The sequence below is a fragment of the Somniosus microcephalus genome, chromosome 8, assembly GCF_052327205.1.
Source record: "Somniosus microcephalus isolate GS21.2 chromosome 8, FLI_Smic_1.0, whole genome shotgun sequence".
Classification (NCBI taxonomy): Eukaryota; Metazoa; Chordata; class Chondrichthyes; order Squaliformes; family Somniosidae; genus Somniosus; species Somniosus microcephalus.
The window spans coordinates 8,058,378-8,082,769 of record NC_140994.1 but is presented as its reverse complement, the minus strand read 5'-3'; the positions used below and the strand labels follow the sequence as shown (position 1 = coordinate 8,082,769).

The 24,392-nt window shown below is 51.3% G+C and overlaps 1 protein-coding gene across 2 annotated transcripts in view; it reads left to right on the top strand.

Moving 5' to 3' along the window:
* The first annotated feature begins 12,813 nt into the window (after positions 1-12,813).
* Positions 12,814-24,392, top strand: part of LOC147113283 (LIM domain-binding protein 1) — a 105,563-nt gene continuing 93,984 nt past the window's right edge. Inside the window, exon 1 of one of the 2 annotated variants that reach the window (XM_085994178.1) lies at positions 12,814-13,279. In XM_085994178.1, the coding sequence (XP_085850304.1) occupies positions 13,255-13,279 (25 nt within the window). In that variant the 5' untranslated portion in view covers positions 12,814-13,254. The remainder of the gene's footprint in view (positions 13,280-24,392) is intronic. The other variant, XM_085994174.1, reaches the window with a different exon arrangement.

The window sequence follows — 24,392 nt, the reverse complement described above, 5'->3', positions numbered from 1 at the left end:
GGCCTACCACCAACTCCCTATCCGCCCTGAGGACCGCCAATATACCGCCTTCGAGGCAAATGGCCGCCTCTACCACTTCCTTAGGGTTCCCTTCGGCGTCACCAACGGGGTTTCGGTCTTCCAAAGGGAGATGGACCGGATGGTTGACCAGAACGGGCTGCACGCCACGTTCCCCTACCTAGATAACGTCACCATCTGCGGCCGCGACCGGCAGGACCATGACGTTAATCTGGAGAGATTCCTCCGTACGGCCCAACGGCTGAACCTCACCTACAATAAGGAGAAATGTGTGTTTAACACCTCGCGCCTTGCCATCCTCGGCTGTGTAGTAGAGAACGGAGTCATCGGCCCCGACCCCGAAAGAATGCGTCCCCTCATGGAGCTACCCCTCCCCCACTGTCCAAAGGCTCTGAAGAGAACCCTGGGGCTCTTCGCCTACTATGCCCAATGGGTGCCCAATTATGCAGACAAAGCCAGACCCCTCATGAAGTCCACATCCTTCTCCCTTACGGAGGAAGCGTGCGCAGCCTTCTCCCTCATTAAGGGAGACATTGCCAAGGCCACAATGCACGCAGTGGATGAGTCCATCCCCTTCCAAGTGGAGAGCGATGCATCCGACTTCGCCCTAGCCGCTACCCTTAACCAGGAGGGGAGACCAGTGGCCTTCTTCTCAAGGACCCTACAGGGCCCTGAGATCCGACACTCGTCGGTCGAGAAGGAGGCCCAGGCGATTGTGGAGGCGGTACGACGCTGGAGGCATTACCTGGCAGGCAAACGATTTACCCTCCTCACCGACCAGCGTTCGGTCGCTTTTATGTTTAATAACAAGCTGAGGGGCAAAATCAAGAATGACAAGATCTTGAGGTGGAGAATCGAGCTCTCCACCTATGATTATGATATCTTGTACCGGCCAGGTAAGCTGAACGAACCCCCTGATGCTCTGTCACGAATTACATGCGCCAGCGCGCAAAGTGATAGACTTCAGACCCTCCACAACGACCTCTGCCACCCCGGGGTCACCAGACTTTACCACTTCATTAAGGCCCGCAACCTGCCCTACTCCATCGAGGAGGTCAGGACCATGACCAGGAACTGCCAGACCTGTGCCGAGTGCAAACCGCACTTCTTTAGGCCGGACAGAGGAAGCCTGATCAAGGCCACCCGCCCCTTCGAGCGCCTGAGCATCGACTTTAAGGGGCCCCTCCCGTCCTCTGACCGTAATGTGTACTTCCTCAACATTGTTGATGAGTACTCCCGTTTCCCTTTTGCCTTCCCCTGCCCAGACATGACCAGTACCACAGTCATTAAATGCCTGAACGACCTCTTCGCCTTGTTCGGGTTCCCAAACTATATACATAGTGACCGGGGCTCCTCCTTCATGAGCGAGGAACTCCGTCAGTTCCTACTAGCGAGAGGTATTGCCGCAAGCAGGACCACCAGCTACAACCCCCGAGGGAACGGCCAGGTGGAAAGAGAGAACGCGATGGTATGGAAGGCCGTCCTCTTAGCCTTAAAGTCTAAGGGCCTCCCAACCTCCCGCTGGCAGGAAGTCCTCCCGGCAGCGCTGCATTCCATCTGGTCACTACTTTGCACTGCCATTAACGCCACCCCCCATGAACGAATGTTTGTTTTCCCCAGGAAGTCGACTACGGGAACCACTCTAACAACCTGGCTGACCTCTCTGGGGCTAGTCTTGCTGCGAAAGCACGTGAGGGCCCATAAAACGGACCCCCTGGTCGAGAGGGTGGACCTCCTGCACGCCAACCCCCAGTACGCCTATGTGGCATACCCAGACGGGCGGGAGGACACAGTCTCCTTACGAGACCTCGCACCCTCGGGCACTCCGGAGACACCACCTTCACCCCCCCCCCACCACCCCCCCAATTCCAGCCCAGGTAGACGGCATGCCGGAACCCCATGAGCCTTCGCCGACCACGCAGACACCAGCATTAACACAGGATAATGCAACACCACCGCTGCGACGATCAGAAAGGCTTACGAGGCCTCCGGACAGACTGACATACCAGAACTGGTAGTACACTTCACCCCGCCGGACTCAAATCTAAACAAGGGGTGAATGTGGTAAACCACTTTTATCGTTCACTATCGTTACACTATAGTTATCACTGTTATATTGTTACTCTATGGTTATCACTGTTCACACTGTTGTATCACTATATGAGGTCGCCTCTTGTCACACTGTTATACCTGGGCTGACCACTGCTGACTCCGCCCATGGCTCCACCTACCTGCCCAGGTATAAAGGTGGTCGACTGGCTGGTATTCCTCCTTGTTGGATCCGATCACCCACGAGGGTGGGCTCTGTTATTTAGCCAATAAAAACCTATAGTTACTTTCTTAACTCGTCGCTTTTCATTGGATGAATTGATAGGTATATGTGCTCTGTCAGGAGCCTGTCTACCTCGGTCGCGATAAACCGCCTGTCCTCCCAGCTGTACCTCCTGCTTTTGGTCGCTATTGGCCGGCAGTTAGGGGTAAGGTTCGCGAATAGCGAAGGCGGCTTTACCTTCAGGGTAGCCAGACCGCACACTGTGAGGGGCGGCTGGGACCCACCGTAATTGAGCGTGATGCTTTGGTGGTAGCACTGGAAATCCAGGCCCAAGATCACGCTCGCACATAGATTCTTCATGATTAATACTTTAAAATTATCGTATACAGTTCCGTTAACGGACAATTGTACCGTGCAGTAACCCATAATGGTCGATGTCTGGGTTTTATCAGCCATAGAGACGGTACCCCGAGTAGGGACCACCTTTAGGGAGAGTTGTTGCACCAGTTCAGGGTGGATAAAACTCTCCGTGCTTCCACTGTCAATTAAACATTTAACCCTGCACCCGTTTACCTCGATGTCCACCATTGATTTGGATAGCGGGTGCGGCCTGGTCTGGTCCACTGTGACCGATGCCACTGTAGGGCCCTGATCGAGACAAGATGGCGTCCACGCTGTCTGCTCACAAGATGGCGGACCCCACGAGGTCGGGCAAGATGGCGTCCAAGATGGCCGCTCCCACGGCGCACACGCGGCAGTGGCGGGTTCTGGTTTTCCGGCGGGGTTCCCTCTGCACACCTTCCCGAAGTGCCCCTTCTTACCGTACTTAAAGCAGGTGGTGCCTTTCGCCGGGCACAGGTTTCTGGTGTGCTTCGGCTGCCCGCAGAAGTAGCAGTTGGGTCCCCGACGCGTCGCGGCTGTCGTAGGGCTTCTGGGGGGAGAGCGGGGCCCCGACGGTGTCGGGCTGCCGGGCGGGGAAGATGCCTTCCAAGATGGCGGCGCCCTTGGTGCACACGTGGCGGCGTGGACGGCGCGGGCTGAAGAGTAGGCGTCCGAGTTTCTCTGGGCCACATCCAGGGATCGTGCTGTGTCCACAGCCTGTTTCAGGTCCAATCCCATTTTTTCCAGCAGTCTCTGCCGGATGTAAGTGGAGCTGAGGCCTGCGATAAAGGCATCGCGAACAAGCTCGTCAGTGTACACTGCGGCTTTTACATCTTGGCACTTGCAGTCTTTGCCAAGCATTTTCAGGGTGCCTAGGAACTCCTCCACCGATTCCCCAGGTCACTGTGCGCGAGTGGCGATCAGATGCCTAGCATACACCTCATTCGTAGGCTGCTGGTAATGCGCCTTTAAGATGTCGCAGGCGGCCGGGCACGTGTCGGCGTCTTGGATGAGGGGGTAAACCCGGTGGCTTACCCAATTCTGCAGAATTCCGAGTTTCATAATCGCAGCGTCCGTAGCGTCTTTGACGGCTGCGGAATTGTCCAGGAAGAATTCCATACACATAAACCAATGTCCGAAGCGTGCCGATGCGTCCGAAGCATGCTGGTCCAAATCCAAACGTTCGGGTTTCAAGAGTTGATCCATTGTGTTGAAAATTAAGTCAATAAAATTGATGTGCCTCAATAAATCCGAGACTCGATGTTAGCGAAACAAGACAAGGCTTTTATTGACTTAGAAGGTAACACACAGAGGAGAATGTATCTTCCATCCAGTGGTCTGCCGTACTGGATGTGCTGCAGGCTGGGCCAGCTTACATAGGAGCCAGGTATGGGCGGAGCCCTACACACAGTACAATACAATGGAAATGAAACTGAAACCAACCACAGTCACAGGCAGAGAAATACTGATGAGTGATGAATGGAATATTTCATCACACAGCTCTCCCTGTTTAACACACTGTTCATTTCACACAGCTCTCTCCCTGTGTAACACACTGTTCAGTACACACAGCTCTCTCCCTGTGTAACACACTGTTCAGTACACACAGCTCTCTCCCTGTGTAACACACTGTCCTGTACACACAGCTCTCCCTGTGTAACACACTGTTCAGTACACACAGCTCTCTCCCTGTGTAACACACTGTTCAGTACACACAGCTCTCCCTGTGTAACACACTGTTCAGTACACACAGCTCTCTCTGTGTAACACACTGTCCTGTACACACAGCTCTCCCTGTGTAACACACTGTTCAGTTCACCCAGCTCTCTCCCTGTGTAACACACTGTTCAGTACACACAGCTCTCTCCCTGTGTAACACACTGTTCAGTACACACAGCTCTCTCCCTGTGCAACACACTGTTCAGTACACACAGCTCTCTCCCTGTGTAACACACTGTTCAGTACACACAGCTCTCCCTGTGTAACACACTGTTCAGTACACACAGCTCTCCCTGTGTAACACACTGTTCAGTACACACAGCTCTCCCTGTGTAACACAATGTTCAGTACACACAGCTCTCCCTGTGTAACACACTGTTCAGTACACACAGCTCTCCCTGTGTAACACACTGTTCAGTACACACAGCTCTCTCCCTGTGTAACACACTGTTCAGTACACACAGCTCTCTCTCTGTGTAACACACTGTTCAGTACACACAGCTCTCCCCCTGTGTAACACACTGTTCAGAACACACTGCTCTCCCTGTGTAACACACTGTTCAGTACACACAGCTCTCCCTGTGTAACACACTGTTCAGTACACACAGCTCTCCCTGTGTAACACACTGTTCAGTACACACAGCTCTCCCTGTGTAACACACTGTTCAGTACACACAGCTCTCTCCCTGTGTAACACACTGTTCAGTACACACAGCTCTCCCTGTGTAACACACTGTTCAGTACACACAGCTCTCCCTGTGTAACACACTGTTCAGTACACACAGCTCTCTCCCTGTGTAACACACTGTTCAGTACACACAGCTCTCTCTCTGTGTAACACACTGTTCAGTACACACAGCTCTCCCTGTGTAACACACTTTTCAGTACACACAGCTCTCCCTCTGTAACACACTGTTCAGTACACACAGCTCTCTCCCTGTGTAACACACTGTTAAGTACACACAGCTCGACCTGTGTAACACACTGTTCAGTACACACAGCTCTCCCTGTGTAACACACTGTTCAGTACACACAGCTCTCTCTCTCTGTAACACACTGTTCAGTACACACAGTTCTCTCTGTGTAACACACTGTCCAGTACACACAGCTCTCCCTGTGTAACACACTGTTCAGTACACACAGCTCTCCCTGTGTAACACATTGTTCAGTACACACAGCTCTCTGCCTGTGTAACACACTGTTCAGTACACACAGCTCTCTCTCTGTGTAACACACTGTTCAGTACACACAGCTCTCCCTGTGTAACACACTGTTCAGTACACACAGTTCTCACTGTGTAACACACTTTTCAGTGCACACAGCTCTCCCTCTGTAACACATGTTCAGTACACACATCTCTCTCCCTGTGTAACACACTGTTCAGTACACACAGCTCGACCTGTGTAACACACTGTTCAGTACACACAGCTCTCCCTGTGTAACACACTGTTCAGTACACACAGCTCTCTCTCTGTGTAACACACTGTTCAGTACACACAGCTCTCTCTGTGTAACACACTGTCCAGTACACACAGCTCTCCCTGTGTAACACACTGTTCAGTACACACAGCTCTCTCTGTGTAACACACTGTCCAGTACACACAGCTCTCCCTGTGTAACACACTGTTCAGTACACACAGCTCTCACTGTGTAACACACTGTTCAGTACACAGCTCTCCCTGTATAACACACTGTTCAGTACACACAGCTCTCTCCCTGTGTAACACACTGTTCAGTACACACAGCTCTCTCCCTGTGTAACACACTGTTCAGTACACACAGCTCTCTACCTGTGTAACACACTGTTCAGTACAAACAGCTCTCTCCCTGTTTAACACACTGTTCAGTACACACAGCTCTCTCTGTGTAACACACTGTTCAGTACACACAGCTCTCTCCCTGTGTAACACACTGTTCAGTACACACAGCTCTCCCTGTGTAACACACTGTTCAGTACACACAGCTCTCCCTGTGTAACACACTGTTCAGTACACACAGCTCTCTCCCTGTGTAACACACTGTTCAGTACACACAGCTCTCCCTGTGTAACACACTGTTCAGTACACACAGCTCTCCCTGTGTAACACACTGTTCAGTACACACAGCTCTCTCCCTGTGTAACACACTGTTCAGTACACACAGCTCTCCCTGTGTAACACACTGTTCAGTACACACAGCTCTCTCCCTGTGTAACACACTGTTCAGTACACACAGCTCTCTCTGTGTAACACACTGTTCAGTACACACAGCTCTCTCTGTGTTGCACACTGTTCAGTACACACAGCTCTCTCTGTGTTGCACACTGTTCAGTACACACAGCTCTCTCTGTGTAACACACTGTTCAGTACACACAGCTCTCTCCCTGTGTAACACACTGTTCAGTACACACAGCTCTCCCTGTGTAACACACTGTCCAGTACCCACAGCTCTCTCTGTGTAGCACACTGTTCAGTGCACACTGTTCAGTACACACAGCTCTCTCTCTATGTAGCACACTGTTCAGTACACACAGCTCTCTCTGTGTAACACACTGTTCAGTACACACAGCTCTCTCTCTGTGTAACACACTGTTCAGTACACACAGCTCTCTCTCTGTGTAGCACACTGTTCAGTACACACAGCTCTCTCTGTGTAACACACTGTTCAGTACACACAGCTCTCTCTGTGTAACACACTGTTCAGTACACACAGCTCTCTCTCTGTGTAGCACACTGTTCAGTACACACAGCTCTCTCCCTGTGTAACACACTGTTCAGTACACACAGCTCTCTCTGTGTAGCACACTGTTCAGTACAGACTGCTCCCTGAGTGGGGAAGTGTTTAGTTTGTCCTGCCCCTGGATGTTTCTTGCTGTGTGTTACGCAGTGCCTGGTATTGAGGAGGCCCCTCACTTCTGCAATGCAGCTCTGGCCATCTGCCCAAGGCAATCAGTCTGAACAGAACTTTCCTTGTGTCCATAAGCAAAATTACTTTGAAGGTCCATTATACTCAGGAATGTCTTGTTTGAAATTGGCCTGGCCTTGAGTAAAATGCCTTGACTCTTGGCAGTAATGGAGGGCTGAAGATGATTAACAACCATTTAAGGTTGACGCAGGAGAGACTGAAGCAGAGACTAGACTCCCAGCCCTGAGACCGCATGAACCATCAGGGTGGCACAGTGTGCCTTCTCAGACTGAGTGGTGTGTAGTGCTCACTCGCATTGTTGTAATTTAAGGTGGCAGCCGTAGGTAGCTCTCTCTCCTTTGAGTCAGAAGGTTATGGGTTCAAGCCCCACTCCAGAGAGTTTAGCACAAAAATCTGGACTGACACTCCCAGTGCAGTACTGAGGGAGCGCCGCACTGTCGGAGGGGCAGTACTGAGGGAGCGTCGCACTGTCGGAGGGGCAGTACTGAGGGAGCACTGCACTGTCGGAGGGGCAGTACTGAGGGAGCGCCGCACTGTCGGAGGGGCAGTACTGAGGGAGCGCCGCACTGTCGGAGGGGCAGTACTGAGGGAGCGCTGCACTGTCGGAGGGGCAGTACTGAGGGAGCGCCGCACTGTCGGAGGGGCAGTACTGAGGGAGCGCCGCACTGTCGGAGGGGCGGTACTGAGGGAGCGCCGCACTGTCGGAGGGGCAGTACTGAGGGAGCACTGCACTGTCGGAGGGGCAGTACTGAGGGAGCACTGCACTGTCGGAGGGTCAGTACTGAGGGAGCGCCGCACTGTCGGAGGGGCGGTACTGAGGGAGCGCCGCACTGTCGGAGGGGCAGTACTGAGGGAGCACTGCACTGTCGGAGGGGCAGTACTGAGGGAGCACTGCACTGTCGGAGGGTCAGTACTGAGGGAGCGCCGCACTGTCGGAGGGGCAGTACTGAGGGAGTGCCGCACTGTCGGAGGGGCAGTACTGAGGGAGCGCCGCACTGTCGGAGGGGCAGTACTGAGGGAGTGCTGAACTGTCAGGGGTAGTACTGAGGGAGTGCTGCACTGTCGGAGGATCAGTACTGAGGGAGCGCTGCACTGTCAAAGGGGCAATACTGAGGGAGCGCTGCACTGTAGGAGGGGCAGTACTGAGGGCGTGCTGCACTGTCGGAGGGGCAGTACTGAAGGAGCACTGCACTGTAGGAGGGGCAGTACTGAGGGAGCGCCGCACTGTCGGAAGGGCAGTACTGAGGAACTCTGCACTGTCAGAGGGGCAGTACTGAGGGAGTGCTGCACTGTGGGAGGGGCAGTACTGAGGGAGCGCTGCACTGTCAGAGGGGCAGTACTGAGGGAGAGCTGCACTGTCGGAGGGGCAGTACTGAGGGAGCGCCGCATTTTCAGAGGTCCCGTCTGCCCTCTCGGGTGAACATAAAATATCCCATGGCGCTATTTCGAAGAAGAGCCGGGGAGTTCTCCCCTGGTGTCCTGGGCCAACATTTATCCCTCAGCCAATATCACTGAAACAGATTATCTGGTCATTTATTTCATTGCTGTTTGTGGGATCTTGCTATGCGTACATTGGCTGCCGTGTTTCCCACATTACTACAGTGACTACACTTTAAAAGTACTTAATTGGCTGTAAAGTGCTTTGGAACGGCGCTGTAGAAATGCATGTTCTATCTTTTTCCAAGACATTTAAGGCAATAGCACAATGTACTAGGATGCAGCTTGTCCAATAGCTGGGTGGATACAGACACCGCTGGTTGTGGTACTGAGACCGGCAGATCAGGAAAGTCCCAGGGTCAGCCTGTGCCTGAAAAGGAAGAAAGAGGTGGGGAGGTTAAGGGATGAAACTCATAGACTCATAGAATGATACAGCGCAGAAGGAGGCCATTCGGCCCATCGTGCCTGTGCCAGCTCTTTGGTCGAGCTCTTCAATTAGGCCCACTCCCCCCTGCTCTTTGCCCACAGCCCTGCAAATGTTGCCTTTTCAAGTATTTATCCAATTCCCTTTTGAAAGTTACTATTGAATCTGCTTCCACCGCCCTTCCAGGCAGCGCATTCCAGACTTGCTGCAGAAATGTTTTTTCCCCATGTCGTCTCTGGTTCTTTTGCTAATTACCTTCAATCTGTGTCCTCTGGTCACCGACCCTTCTGCCACTGGAAACAGCTTCTCCCGATTTACTCTATCAAAACCCTTCATGATTTTAAACACTTCTATTAAATCTTCCCTTAACCTTTTCCGCTCTCAGGAGAACAACCCCAGCTTCTCCCGTCTCTCCACATAACTGAAGTCCCTCATCCCTGGTGCCATTCTAGTAAATCTCCTCTGCACCCTCTCCAAGGCCTCATAGAAACATAGATACATAGAAGATAGGAGCAGGAGTAGGCCATTCGGCCCTTCGAGCCTGCTCCGCCATTCAATGAGATCATGGCTGATCATTCAAATTCAGTACCCGGTCCCTGCCTTCTCCCCATATCCCTTGATCCCTTTAGCCTTAAGAAATATATCCAACTCTTTCTTGAATATACTTAATGAACTGGCCTCCACCACCCTCTGTGGCAGAGAATTCCACAGGTTCACCACTCTCTGGGTGAAGAAATTCCTCCTCATTTCAGTCCTAAATGGCTTACCCCTTATCCTTAGACTGTGACCCCTGGTTCTGGACTCCCCGGCCATCAGAAACATCCTTCCAGCATCTAGTCTGTCCAGGCCTGACAGAATTTTATAGGTTTCGATGAGATCCCCTCTCAATCTTCTAAACTCCAGTGAGTATAAGCCCAATCGACACAATCTCTCCTCATACGTCATTCCTGCCATCCCAGGTATCAGCCTGGTGAATCTTCGCTGCACTCCTTCCATGGCAAGAACATCCTTCCTCAGGTAAGGCGACCAAAACTGCACACAATACTCAAGGTGTGGTCTCACCAAGGCCCTGTACAACTGCAGCAAGACATCCTTGTTCTTGTACTCGAACCCTCTTGCTACGAAGGCCAACATACCATTTGCCTTCTTAACCGCCTGCTGCACCTGCATGCTTACCTTCAGCGACTGGTGCACAAGAACACCCAGGTCTCTTTGCACTTCCCCTTCTCCCAATCTATTACCATTCAAATAATAATCTGCCTTCCTGTTTTTGCCACCAAAGTGGATAACCTCATATTTATCCACATTATAGTGCATTTGCCATGTTTCTGCCCAATCACCCAACCTGTCCAAATCGTGCTGGAGTTTCACAACATCCTCCTCACAGCATACCCTCCCACCCAGCTTTGTGTCGTCTGCAAATTTGGAGATATTACATCCAATTCCCTCGTCCAGATCATTAATATATATTGTGAACAGCTGGGGTCCTAGGACCGATCCTTGCGGTACCCCACTAGTCACTGCCTGCCACTCGGAAAACGACCCGTTTATTCCAACTCTTTGCTTTCTGTCCGCCAACCAGTTCTCTATCCAAGTCAATACCTTGCCCCCAATCCCATGTGCCTTAATTTTGCACGCTAATGTCTTATGCGGAACCTTATCGAAAGCCTTCTGAAAGTCCAAATACACCACATCTACTGGTTCTCCCTTATCTATTTTACCAGTTACATCCTCAAAAAATTCCAGTAGATTAGTCAAGCATGATTTACCTTTTGTAAATCCATGTTGACTTTGTCCGATCCAGTCACTGCTTTCCAAGTGCTCTGCTATTACATCTTTTATAATGGATTCTAGCATTTTCCCCACTACCGATGTCAAGCTTACCGGTCTATAATTCCCCGCCTTTTCTCCATCACCTTTTTTGAATAGTGGGGTAACATTAGCTACCCGCCAATCCATGGGTACCGTTCCAGAGTCTATCGAGTTCTGGAAGATGACCAGCAATGCATCTACTATTTCTAGGGCCACTTCCTTAAGTACCCTAGGATGTAGATTATCAGGCCCTGGGGATTTATCGGCCTTCAGTCCCATCAATTTCCCTAACACCATTTCCCTACAAATACTGATTTCTTTCAGTTCCACCCTTTCATCAGACCCTATGTTCCCCGGCATCTCTGGGAGGTTATTTGTGTCCTCCTTTGCCTCGACATCCTTCCTAAAGTGCAGGGCCCAGAATTGGGCACAATATTCCAGCTGAGGCCCAACCAGTTTTTATAAAGGTTTAGCATAACTTCCTTGCTTTTGTACTCTATACCTCTATAAAGCCAAGGATCCTGTGTGCTTTTTAACAGCCTTCTCAACTTGTCCTGCCACCTTCAATGATTTGTGTACATCCACCCCGCGGCCTCTCTGTTCCTGCTCCCCCTTTAGGATTGTACCCTTTAGTTTATATTGCCTCTCCTCATTCTTCCTACCAAACCTCAGCACTTCACACTTCTCTGTGTTGATTTTCATCTGCTATGTGTCTGCCCATTTCACCAGTCTGTCTATGTCCTCCTGAAGTCTCTTACTATCCTCCTCACTGTTTACTACATTTCCGAGTTTCGTGCCATCTGCAAACTTTGAAATTATGCCCTGTATACGCAAGTCCAGGCCATTAATATATATCCGAAAGAGTTTAGGGCCTTGACAGTCGCATGCCCTTGATTCTCTCTTGGATTCCCCATTGAAGAAGCCGTTATTGTCCATAAACATCAGCAACTCTCATGGACCTGAACCCTGGTCCACGTGTGAGTCTAGACAATGAGTGTGATGGCAGGCTATTTGACTGGTGTGGGCTTCACAGCTGAGCCTGATTCTGCCCTTATCCGTTATCCACCCACGTGCCCCTTCCAGGAGCGGCCACAGGGTCGCCAACTCTGGTCGGCTGTATTCCCGGGGGGTTTCATCACATGACCTCCCACCTCCAACCGCCCCTCTCCTCCCGCTCACACTCCCATCATTGGTCACCCGACGCATCCATCGTCGCTGCCCACCCCCCCTTCCCACGGCCAATCGGAAAGCGAACAGACTCACCGTTACCCAATTGGATGATGGTTGACTGTCAAGCATCCTTTTTCCCCCAATATTTTAATCACTAGTAAGCAAAAGTGATGAAAATAAAACACAATTTTTTAAAGACCTCCCTTATTTTTCTCCCGGGTTTTTAATCACTTAGGAATTGGAGATTAATCTTCAATTCCTGGAGGGTGGGCAATCCCTAGGAGCAGGAACAGTGGCAGATTTTTCTGCTTCCTATCCCAGGGGTACTGAGGCAAGCCCTTCACCACCTAACTCAACCCAGACCGGGAAATCAAAGATGGGTCCTTGCAGTTTGTTACTCTCTGTACAGCAGTGGGCAGTGCAGTTCTTGACTGAACTTGTGGTGCACGATCTCTGAACAAAGCCAAAAGGGAACACAAAAAAAACGGTCAATTTTTATAAAAAATGTTGGACTGTGGTCCAGAAAGGGTTAACGTTCTCATCTCCCAGCTCCTGGACTGGGAGTGGGGGAGAGGAGGGGAGGAGCAGGGTAGGGAGGGGGGGTGGGGGGGAAAGTGAATGATTTCTATTCGATGAATAAACACGGCAGATCTAGCTGAAAGGGGCTAAGGTTCCTCCTTGTCGAGAGGGCAGTGATGGATAGCGAAAGGAATTTGACGGGAGCCGGGTTTCTCAGTGTAGAAAACAACCTTTTAGAGAGAGCGAAAGAGGGAAAATCTGGGTCACATGCTTGTTGTTGCTTTGCCATCTCTTGTTTCCTGGGTTACGCTGCCAGACACACACTCCACCCACTGAATTTGGCATTTGCATATTAATGAGTCGAGGCATTCCGCCTTTGAGGGACGAATAATTTCTGCTTCCTGTTTCTCTGGCGGTCCCCCTCTCTCTCTTTTTTTTCTCCTTCCCAGAGATTTCAGTACGTGACATCAACACACACAGGACACCATGAAGTAGAGAGAGGCTGTGCTGTGTGCTTGTTGCAAGCAGACGAGGGGAAAAAAAAGGATTAAAGAAAAACCATACATACATATAGGAAGGGAGTTCAGAGATGTGAAAAATGTCAGGAGGTTGCTCATGTCCTGGTGAGTACAGTATACTCCAGTAACTAATGGCTAACCAATTAACTTTATTGATGTGGAAATGTGTGGTTTATGTGGGGCTTGGATTGAGGCCTGTGGCTGCACATTATTTTCGGTTTCAGACATAGCTGTGGAAGCAGAGAAGGATTGAGAGAGAGAAAGATCCTTAATGTGTTTTTTTTCTGTGGTTGAACCATTTTAGATTTGATCTGCGAGGATTTTTTCTCCTCCAAGTGCACACGCAGCGGGTAACAAAACGATGTCTGATGAATGTTTTATTTGATGTTTCCAGGCACACACACACACACACACATGTGTGCGTGCTTGTGGTTATTGCGTATTTAGGAATCTTGTAGAAGGCAAAAAAAAATCGCAGGCTTTAAATATCCACCCAGCAGTCACGTCATCTGTAAACTTTTACATTTGCTTACGTCAGAGTGGGTCACTTGGCCAGTAATTCGCATCTGCTTTTGTAACCGTGATGCCTGGCTGCCGTTAAATAACGCAGCTATTTATTTCTCTTTTTTTGTAAAACAGTGGGTGAAATTTCTGCAACTGAAGGTGTGCGAGTGTGGCTGGGTAGGGCCCAGAGTTTTACGTGAGCTTGTACGATGCGGGTGTTTGGGGTGTAGCGCCGCTTCCGACGGACCCTGGAGTGTTCCAGGTTCGGTTCCCAGTCCGCCGCGAGTCAGCTGGTCGCTACTGCTGAGTTCCACGGCCCCAAGTGGGTGAAGGGCAAATTGGCCTGGTTTCCCGCTCAACCTTGTTTTCAAATCCCTCCATGGCCTCGTCCTCTCCCTATCGCTGTAACCTCCTCCAGCCCCACAACCCTCCGAGATCTCTGTACCCTCCTCCAGCCCTACAACCCTCCGAGATCTCTGTACCCTCCTCCAGCCCCACAACCCTCCGAGATCTCTGTAACCTCCTCCAGCCCCACAACCCTCCGAGATCTCTGTACCCTCCTCCAGCCCCACAACCCTCCGAGATCTCCGTAACCTCCTCCAGCCCCTACAACCCTCTGAGATTTCTGTAATCTCCTCCAGCCCCCTACAACCCTCCGAGATCTCTCTAACCTCCTCCAGCCCCACAACCCTCCACGATCTCTGTAACCTCCTCCAGCCCCTACAACCCTCCCTATCTCCGTAACCTCCTCCAGCCCCTACAACCCTCCGAGATTTCTGTAATCTCCTCCAGCCCCCTACAACCCTCCGAGATCTCTCTATCCTCCTCCAGCCCCACAACCCGCCGAGATCTCTCTAACCTCCTCCAGCCCCTACAACCCTCCCTATCTCCGTAACCTCCTCCAGCCCTACAACCCTCTGAGACCTCTGTAACCTCCTCCAGCCCCACAACCCTCCGAGATCTCTGTAACCTCCTCCAGCCCCACAACCCTCCGAGATCTCTGTAACCTCCTCCAGCCCCACAACCCTCCGAGATCTCTGTAACCTCCTCCAGCCCCTACAACCCTCCCTATCTCCATAACCTCCTCAAGCCCCTACAACCCTCCGAGATTTCTGTAACCTCCTCCAGCCCCCTACAACCCTCCGAGATCTCTGTAACCTCCTCCACCCCACAACCCTCCGAGATCTCTGTAACCTCCTCCAGCCCCACAACGCTCCGAGATCTCTGTAACCTCCTCCAGCCCCACAACCCTCCGAGATCTCTGTAACCTCCTCCAGCCCCACAACCCTCCGAGATCTCTGTAACCTCCTCCAGGCCCACAACCCTCCGAGATCTCTCTAACCTCCTCCAGCCCCACAACCCTCCGAGATCTCTGTAACCTCCTCCAGCTCCTACAACCCTCCCTATCTCCGTAACCTCCTCCAGGCCCTACAACCCTCCGAGATTTCTGTAACCTCCTCCAGCCCCACAACCCTCCGAGATCTCTCTAACCTCCTCCAGCCCTACAACCCTCCGAGATCTCTGTAACCTCCTCCAGCCCCACAACCCTCCGAGATCTCTGTAACCTCCTCCAGCCCCTACAACCCTCCCTATCTCCGTAACCTCCTCCAGCCCCTACAACCCTCCGAGATTTCATAAATCTCCTCCAGCCCCCTACAAACCTCCGAGATCTCTCTAACCTCCTCCAGCCCCACAACCCTCCGAGATCTCTCTAACCTCCTCCAGTCCCACAACCCTCCGAGATCTCTGTACCCTCCTCCAGCCCCCTACAACCCTCCGAGATCTCTCTAACCTCCTCCAGCCCCACAACCCTCCCTATCTCTGTCCTCCTCCAGCCCCACAACCCTCCGAGATCTCTGTAACCTCCTCCAGCCCTACAACCCTCCGAGATCTCTGTAACCTCCTCCAGCCCTACAACCCTTCCTATCTCCATAACCTCCTCCAGCCCCACAACCCTCCGAGATCTCTGTAACCTCCTCCAGCCCTACAACCCTCCCTATCTCCGTAACCTCCTCCCGCCCTACAACTCTCCCCATCTCTGTAACCTCCTCCAGCCCCACAACCCTCCGAGCTCTCTGCACTCCCCCAATTCTGGCCTCTTGAGCATCCCCGATTTCCATCGCTCCACCATTGGTGGCCGTGCCTTCAGCTGCCTGGGCCCCGAGCTCTGGAATTCCCTCCCTAAACCTCTCCGCCTCTCTCTCCTCCTTTTAACGCGCTCCTTAAAACCGACCTCTTTGACCAAGCTTTTGGTCACCTGTCCCTAATATCTCCTATGCGAAGCACCTTGGGACATTTTATCACGTGAAAGGCGCTACATAAATGCAAGTTTTTCTTTTTTTAAAGTGGAAAATGTTTCAGAGCTTTTCACAAAATGAATCAGATGGGGAAAAGGGGATGGATTGTGAGCTGTGGTTGGGGGATAACTGATAGCTTAGTCAAAAAGAGGCATCTGAGAAAGTGTGAAAGATACAGAGAGTAAGAAAGAACTTGCATTTCTATAGCGCCTTTCACGACCTCAGGACATCTCAAAGGGCTTTACAGCCAATGAAGTACTTTTGAAGTGTAGTCACTTGTAATGTAGGGAAAGCGGCAGCCAATTTGTGCACAGCAAGCTCCCACAAACTGGAATGTGATAAATGATCAGATATCTGTTTTAGTGATGTTCGCTGAGGGTTCATTAGGATAACTCCCCTGGTCTTTGAAATAGTGGCCATAGGATCTTTTACATCCACCTGAGAGAGCAGACGGGGCCTCGGTTTAACGTCTCATCTGAAAGACGGCACCTCCGACAGTGCAGCACTCCCTCAGTACCGCACTGGGAGTGTCAGCCTGGATTATGGGCTCAAGTTTCTGGAGTCAGACTCGAACCCACGACTTACTGACTCGGAGGCAAGAGTGCTACCCACTGAGCCAAGGCTGATACCACAGAGAAGTGGAGAGGAAGAGGGCTTTGGAGAGGGAATTGCAGAGAGTGGGGCCAAGGTGGGCTGGTTATGGGTGCACTGGTCTCATGGTCATGGTACTGAACTGGCATCCCCAAGTTCAAATCACACGACTGAAAGTTGTGAAATTGAATTAAAAATAATTCTGGTAATTCACCAGATAGAATAGCAATGAAAGCTGCCGGACTGTTGTTAAAAAAGCCAATTGGTTCAGTAATGCCCTTCAGGGAAGTGAACCTGCCACCTCCTACAACAACAATCTGAATTTATATAATGCCTTTAACGTAGTAACTTGTCCCAAGGTGCTTCACAGGAACGTTACTGTGCACAGTTCTGGTCTCCATATTCCAAAAAGGATTTATAAGTATTGGGGAAGGTGCAAAACAGATTCAGAAGGATGATCCCAGAACTGAGAGGATATATTTATCAGGAAAGGCTGAACAGGCCGGGGCTCTTTTCTCTAGAAAAGAGAAGGCTGAGGGGTGACCTGATCGAGGTCTTTAAGATAATGAAAGGGTTCGCTAGGGTAGACGTAAAGAAAATGTTTCCGCTTGTCCAAAACGCGAGGTCATGAATATAAGACAGTCACTAATAAATCCAATAGGGAATTCAGGAGAAACTTCTTTACCCAGAGAGTGGTGAGAATGTGGAACTCGCTCCCACAGGGAGTGGTTGAAGCGAATAGTATAGATGCATTTAAGAGGAAGCATGATAAATACACGAGGGAGAAAGGAATAGAAGGTTATGCTGATGGGGTGAGATGAAGAGGGGTGGGAGGAGGCTCGTGTGGAGCATAAACACCAGCATAGACCAGTTGGGCCGAATGGCCTGTTTCTGTGCTGGACATTCTGTGTAACTTGATGTTATCAAACAAAATTTGACACTGAGCCACATAAGGATATAGGACAGGTGAGAGGTCGGTTTTAAGGAGGAGAGTCTTAAAGGAGGAGAGAGAGGCGGAGAGGTTTAGGGAGGGAATTCCAGAGCTCAGGGCCCAGGCAGCTGAAGGCACGGCCGCCAATGGTGGAGCGATTAAAATCAGGGTGCGCAAGAGGCCAGAATTGGAGGAGCACAGAGATAGCGGAGGGTTATAGGGCTGGAGGAGGTTACAGAGATAGGGATGAGAATTTTAAAATCGAGGCAATGTAGGTCAGTGAGCACAGCGGGTGATGAGTGAACGGGATTTGGTGTGAGTTAGGATACCTGTGACTATAGACCACACCGCCTGGTTGACTTGTGGTTAATGCCGTCAGGGTACTTCAGGATGGACACATCCCAAAGAATAAAACCAACAAAGGTTCTGCTACCAATGGTGGGGTGAAGGGAGTGGCAGGGGGAGCGGGGGATGTACAAGAAACCGGACTCAGAGGAATGGAAGGATACAGGAGGGAATTTTATTTTTAAGTTCATTCTCGGGATGTAGCAAGACTGGCATTTATTGCCTGTCCTCCGTTGCCCTTGAAAAGGTGGTGGGACTTCTTAAACCGCGGCAGTGCGTGTGGTGAAGGTGTTCCCACAGCGCTGCTGGTTCCAGGATTTGTGACCGTGCCGGAGGAGATTGCAGAGGTAGGGTGGGATGAGGCCATGAGGGGAAGGATTTTGTAGTTAATGTGTTGAGTGTTGGGAGCCACTGTTGGTCAACGAGAACATTGTGTGATTGGGCGAGCGGGACATAGTGTGGACAGGATTTGGGCGGCTGGAGTTTTGGACAAGTTGGAGTTTATGGCAGATGGACGATGAGAGGTCAAGATGGAGAAGTTTTTCCACATGGGGCAGGGAGGGGCTTGGTGAGATCGTGGGCTATTCACTACTTCCTCTTCATGCTGTGAAAACATGAATCTTTCTCTGCTCCTCACACTTATCCTGATATCCCAGGCTATCCCGATCAGGGCTGTTCCCAGATTTTATTTTTCTCATCCCAATCCTTTTCCTTTCTTTCCCTGAAGGTGGCTATGCCTGGGGTATGGCACCACTAGTGCTCTCCACTGCCTCACCCAGGTAATCATTCTTTATACAAAAGCAAAATACTGTGGATGCTGGACATCTGAAATAAAAGCTCACATTCTCTACAAGCAAGCCGTGCGTGGCTCTCGTCTCTGAGTCAGAAGGTCCTGGGTTTGAGTCCCACTCCAGAGACTTGAGCACATGATTCAGGCTGACACTCCCAGTGCCAGTACCGAGGGAGTGCTGCACTGTTGGAGGTGCCGTCCTTCGGATGAGACGTTAATCTGAGGCCCCGTCTGCTCTCTCAGGCGGATGTAAAGTGGTTATGTGTACCAGCCTAGGTGGGCTCCGCTAACTCAGCACCTGGAACCTCTGTGGTCAATATCTGAGACATCAGAGGCATTTCCTGTATTTAGTTTTCAAAGAATAGAGACGGTGTGACTGGCTGCGGGAAGGTGTGGAACACACACAGTGCCCAAAAGCACTCCCCTCGGCTGTTCATCATAGTCTTAGCCAAGGGCTCCCAGTTCCCATTTTTCCTGCTGTCGCTGTTACTGACAGTAATACTTTTTAAAATTAAATACCTCCCTTTGTTAAGTTTTAACGGTCATGGCAAGGTGGAGGCCTGCGTCAGAATCTGGTCGTTTAACAATGAGCCCCGGGATTAGCGGAGCTGATTTTTAGAAAGGCAGAAAATTCTTGCGTGTAGAAAGCGCGAGGGAGATAAAAAAAATCTTGGGAAGTGCGAGTGAGTCTAGGTAACAATTTTTTTTTTTTTTAAAGTGAGATTTTTCTCACCCCATTTGGTCTTTTCTGAATTTATCGGGTTGAGTTAAGGGGCTCCACATTGACTTGAACTGCTCCAGACTAGAGAAGGGGTAAAATCAATCTCACACTCCAGGCCCCGGTCCGCTGATCGTGTGTGTGTGTGTGTGTATGCGTGCTCGAGTGAGAGTGAGAGGGCGTGGGTGTGTGTGTGGGTGTGTGAATGTGTGTGAGTGTGTGTGTGTGTGTGCGTGCTCGAGTGAGAGTGAGAGGGCGTGGGTGTGTGTGTGGGTGTGTGAGTGTGTGTGAGTGTGTGTGAGTGTGTGGGTGTGTGAGTGTGTGTGTGTGAGTGTGTGTGTGTGGGTGTGTGAGTGTGAGTGTGTGTGAGTGTGTGTGTGTGTGTGAGTGTGTGTGAGTGTGTGTGGGTGTGTGAGTGTGTGTGTGTGTGTGAGTGTGTGTGAGTGTGTGTGAGTGTGTGTGAGTGTGTGTGTGTGTGTGTGTGTGTGTGTGTGTGAGTGTGTGTGTGTGTGTGTATGCGTGCTCGAGTGAGAGTGAGAGGGCGTGGGTGTGTGTGTGGGTGTGTGTGTGTGTGGGTGTGTGAGTGTGTGTGAGTGTGTGGGTGTGTGAGTGTGTGTGTGTGAGTGTGTGTGTGAGTGTGTGTGAGTGTGAGTGTGTGTGAGTGTGTGTGTGAGTGTGTGTGAGTGTGTGTGAGTGTGTGTGTGTGTGAGTGTGTGTGAGTGTGTGTGTGTGAGTGTGTGTGAGTGTGTGTGTGTGAGTGTGTGTGTGTGTGAGAGTGGGGGTGTGAGTGTGTGTGAGTGTGTGGGTGTGTGAGTGTGTGTGTGTGAGTGTGTGTGTGAGTGTGTGTGAGTGTGAGTGTGTGTGAGTGTGTGTGAGTGTGTGTGTGAGTGTGTGTGAGTGTGTGTGTGTGAGTGTGTGTGTGTGTGTGAGAGTGGGGGTGTGAGTGTGTGTGAGTGTGTGGGTGTGTGAGTGTGTGTGTGAGTGTGTGGGTGTGTGAGTGTGTGGGTGTGTGAGTGTGTGTGTGTGTGAGAGTGGGGGTGTGAGTGTGTGTGTGTGTGAGTGTGTGTGTGTGTGAGAGTGGGGGTGTGTGAGAGTGTGTGTGTGTGGGTGTGTGAGTGTGTGTGAGTGTGTGTGAGTGTGTGTGTGAGTGTGTGTGAGTGTGTGGGTGTGTGAGTGTGTGTGAGTGTGTGTGTGTGAGTGTGTGTGAGTGTGTGGGTGTGTGAGTGTGGGGGTGTGTGAGTGTGTGTGTGGGAGTGTGTGGGTGTGTGTGAGTGTGTGTGTGTGTGGGTGTGTGTGAGTGTGTGTGAGTGTGTGAGTGTGGGTGTGTGAGTGTGTGTATGTGTGGGTGTGTGAGTGTGTGTGAGTGTGAGTGTGTGAGTGAGTGTGTGAGTGAGTGCGTGAGTGAGTGTAAGAGTGTGTGTGTGTGTGTGTGCGTGCTCGAGTGAGAGTGAGAGGGTGTGGGTGTGTGAGTGTGTGTGAGTGTGTGGGTGTGTGAGTGTGTGTGTGAGTGTGTGTGAGTGTGAGTGTGTGTGAGTGTGTGTGAGTGTGGGTGTGTGAGTGTGTGTGTGAGTGTGTGTGTGTGTGAGTGTGTGTGAGTGTGTGTGAGTGTGAGTGTGTGTGAGTGTGTGGGTGTGTGGGTGTGTGAGTGTGTGTGTGTGTGGGTGTGTGTGAGTGTGTGTGAGTGTGTGAGTGAGTGTGAGAGTGGGTGTGAGTGTGTGTGGGTGTGTGTGAGTGTGTGTGTGTGTGTGAGTGTGAGTGTGGGTGTGTGAGTGAGTGTGTGAGTGAGTGTGAGAGTGGGTGTGAGTGTGTGTGTGAGTGTGTGAGTGAGTGTGAGAGTGGGTGTGAGTGTGTGTGTGAGTGTGTGAGTGAGTGTGAGAGTGGGTGTGAGTGTGTGTGTGTGTGTGTGCTCGAGTGAGAGTGAGAGGGCGTGGGTGTGTGAGTGTGTGTGAGTGTGGGGGTGTGTGAGTGTGTGTGTGTGGGTGTGTGTGAGTGTGTGTGAATGTGTGGGTGTGTGAGTGTGTGTGAATGTGTGTGTGTGGGTGTGTGTGTGTGTGGGTGTGTGGGTGTGTGTGAGTGTGTGTGTGTGTGGGTGTGTGGGTGTGTGTGAGTGTGTGTGTGTGTGGGTGTGTGAGTGTGTGAGTGTGTGTGTGTGTGGGTGTGAGTGTGTGTGTGTGTGTGTGTGAGTGTGTGTGTGTGTGGGTGTGTGTGTGAGTGTGTGAGAGAGTGAGAGGGCGTGGGTGTGTGTGTGTGTGTGAGTGTGTGAGTGTGTGTGAGTGTGAGAGTGAGAGTGAGGGGCGTGGGAAGTGTGTGAGAGTGTGTGTGTGTGGGTGTGTGTGTGAGTGTGTGAGAGTGAGAGGGCGTGGGTGAGTGTGAGAGTGGGTGTGTGTGTGTGGGTGTGTGTGAGAGTGAGAGGGTGTGTGTGAGAGGGTGTGTGTGAGAGTGGGTGTGTGAGAGTGAGAGGGTGTGGGTGAGTGTGAGAGTGTGAGTGTGTGTGCGTGCGTGAGTGTCTGAGGTTTTTTTTCATTTTTTTTATGGGCTGTGGGCGTCACTGGCAAGGCCGGCATTTATTGCCCATCCCTATTTGCCCCTTGAGAAGGTGGTGGTGAGCCGCCGCCTTGAACCGCTGCAGTCCGTGTGGTGAAGATGCTCCCACAGTGCTGTTAGGGAGGGAGTTCCAGGATTTTGACCCAGCGACGATGAAGGATCGGCGATATACTTCCAAGTCAGGATGGTGTGTGACTTGGAGGGGAACTTGGAGATGGTGATGTTCCCATGCGCCTGCTGCCCTTGTCCTGCTAGGTGGAAGAGGTCGCGGGTTTGGGAGGTGCTGCCGAAGAAGCCTTGGCGAGTTGCTGCAGTGCATCTTGTAGATGGTACACACTGCAGCCACGGTGCGCTGGTGGTGGAGGGAGTGAATGTTTAAGGTGGTGGATGGGGTGCCAATCAAGTGGCTGCTTTGTCCTGGATGGTGTCGAGCTTCTTGGGTGTTGTTGGAGCTGCACTCATCCAGACAAGTGGAGAGTATTCCATCACACTCCTGACTTGTGCCTTGTAGATGGCGGAAAGGCTTTGGGGAGTCAGGAGGCGAGACACTCGCCACAGAATACCTAGTCTCTGACCTGCTCTTGTTGCCACAGTATTTATGTGGCTGGTCCAGTTAAGTTTCTGGTCAATGGTGACCCCCAGGATGTTGATGGTGGGGGATTCGGCGATGGTAATGCCGTTGAATGTCAAGGGGCGGTGGTTAGACACTCTCTTGTTAGAGATAGTCATTGTCTGGCACTTCTGAGGCGCGAATGTTACTTGCCACTTATCAGCCTTAGCCTAGAGGTTGTCCAGTTATTGCTGCATGGGGGCATGGACTGCTTCATTACCTGAGGAGTTGCGAATGGCACTGAACACTGTGCAGTCATCAGCGAACATCCCCACTTCTGACCTTATGATGGAGGGATGGTCATTGATGAAGCAGCTGAAGATGGTTGGGCCGAGGACACTGCCCTGAGGAACTCCTGGGGCTGTGATGATTGACCTTCAACCACCACAACCATCTTCCTTTGTGCTCGGTATGACTCCAGCCAGTGGAGAGTTTTCCCCCCGATTCCCATTGACTTCAGTTTTACTAGGGCTCCTTGATGCCACACTCGGTCAAGTGCTGCCTTGATGTCAAGGGCAGTCACTCTCACCTCACCTCTAGAATTCAGCTCCTTTGTCCATGTTTGGACCAAGGCTGTAATGAGGTCAGAAGCCAAGTGGTCTTGGCGGAACCCAAACTGGGCATTAATGAGCAGGTTAATGGTGAGTAAGTGCCGCTTGATAGCACTGTTGATGACACCTTCCATCACTTTGCTGATGATTGAGAGTAGACAGATGGGGCGGTAATTGGCCGGGTTGGTTTGTCCTGCTTTTTGTGGACAGGACATACCGGGGCAGTTTTCCACATTGTCGGGTAGGTGCCAGTGTTGTAGCTGTACTGGAACAGCTTGGCTAGAGACACGGCTAGTTCTGGAGCACAAGTCTTCAGCACGACAGTCGGGATGTTGTCGGGGCCCATAGACTTTGCTGTATCCAGTGCGCTCAGCCGTTTCTTGATATCACGTGTGTGTGTGTGAGAGTGACTGTGTGAGAGTGTGAGTGTGTGTGTGTGTGTGAGAGTGACTGTGTGAGAGTGTGAGTGTGTGTGTGTGTGTGAGAGTGACTGTGTGTGAGTGTGAGTGTGAGTGTGTGTGTGTGTGAGTGTGAGTGTGTGTGAGAGTGAGTGTGTGTGAGAGTGACTGTGTGTGTGTGAGAGTGACTGTGTGAATGTGTGAGTGAGAGTGTGTGTGTGTGGTTGTTGGGTGATGAGTCCTGTTGAAGAGGACTCATTTGCAGGGCTAGTGGGAAAGAGCGGGGCTGGGACTCGGACTAATTGGAAAGCTCTTTCAAAGGGACACAGGCACAAAGGGCCGACTGGCCTCCTTCAGTGCCGTAAAATTCTATGATTCTAGGACAGAATCAGGCTCGGCTGTGATGCCTTACATGGTTGAATACCCGGCTGGTGTTTTGGGCTCACAAATCAGGAGCCAATTGGGTGCAAGACCGGTGACTGGCCCAGTGCCTGTGATACTGGACCCAGCAACAAAACAAAACCCAGCACAGAAACCAAAAACAGTCCCTCGCTCAGCATACAGAAAGAGAAAGAGGTAATGTTTATGTAGCACCAAGTCACGTCTTCAGGATGTAGTGGGTACGGTGGTGTCGGGAGTTCTTATAATCCAGTAGAACGTGAGTTCAAATCCCACCAAGGGCAGTTTGAGAATTTGAATTCAGTTTTTTAAAAATCTGGAAATAAAAAACTGGGATCATGAAGCTGTCAGATTGTCGTTAAAAACCCTTTAGGGAAGGAAACCTGCCGTCCTTACCCGGTCTGGGCCTGTGTGTGACTCCAGACCCAAACTAACCTGGTTGACTCTACTTCCCTCTGAAGTGACCGAGCGAGCCATTCAGTTGAATCAAACCTGCAGCGGTTCAAGAAGGCGGCTCACCACCACCTTCTCAAGAGGCCG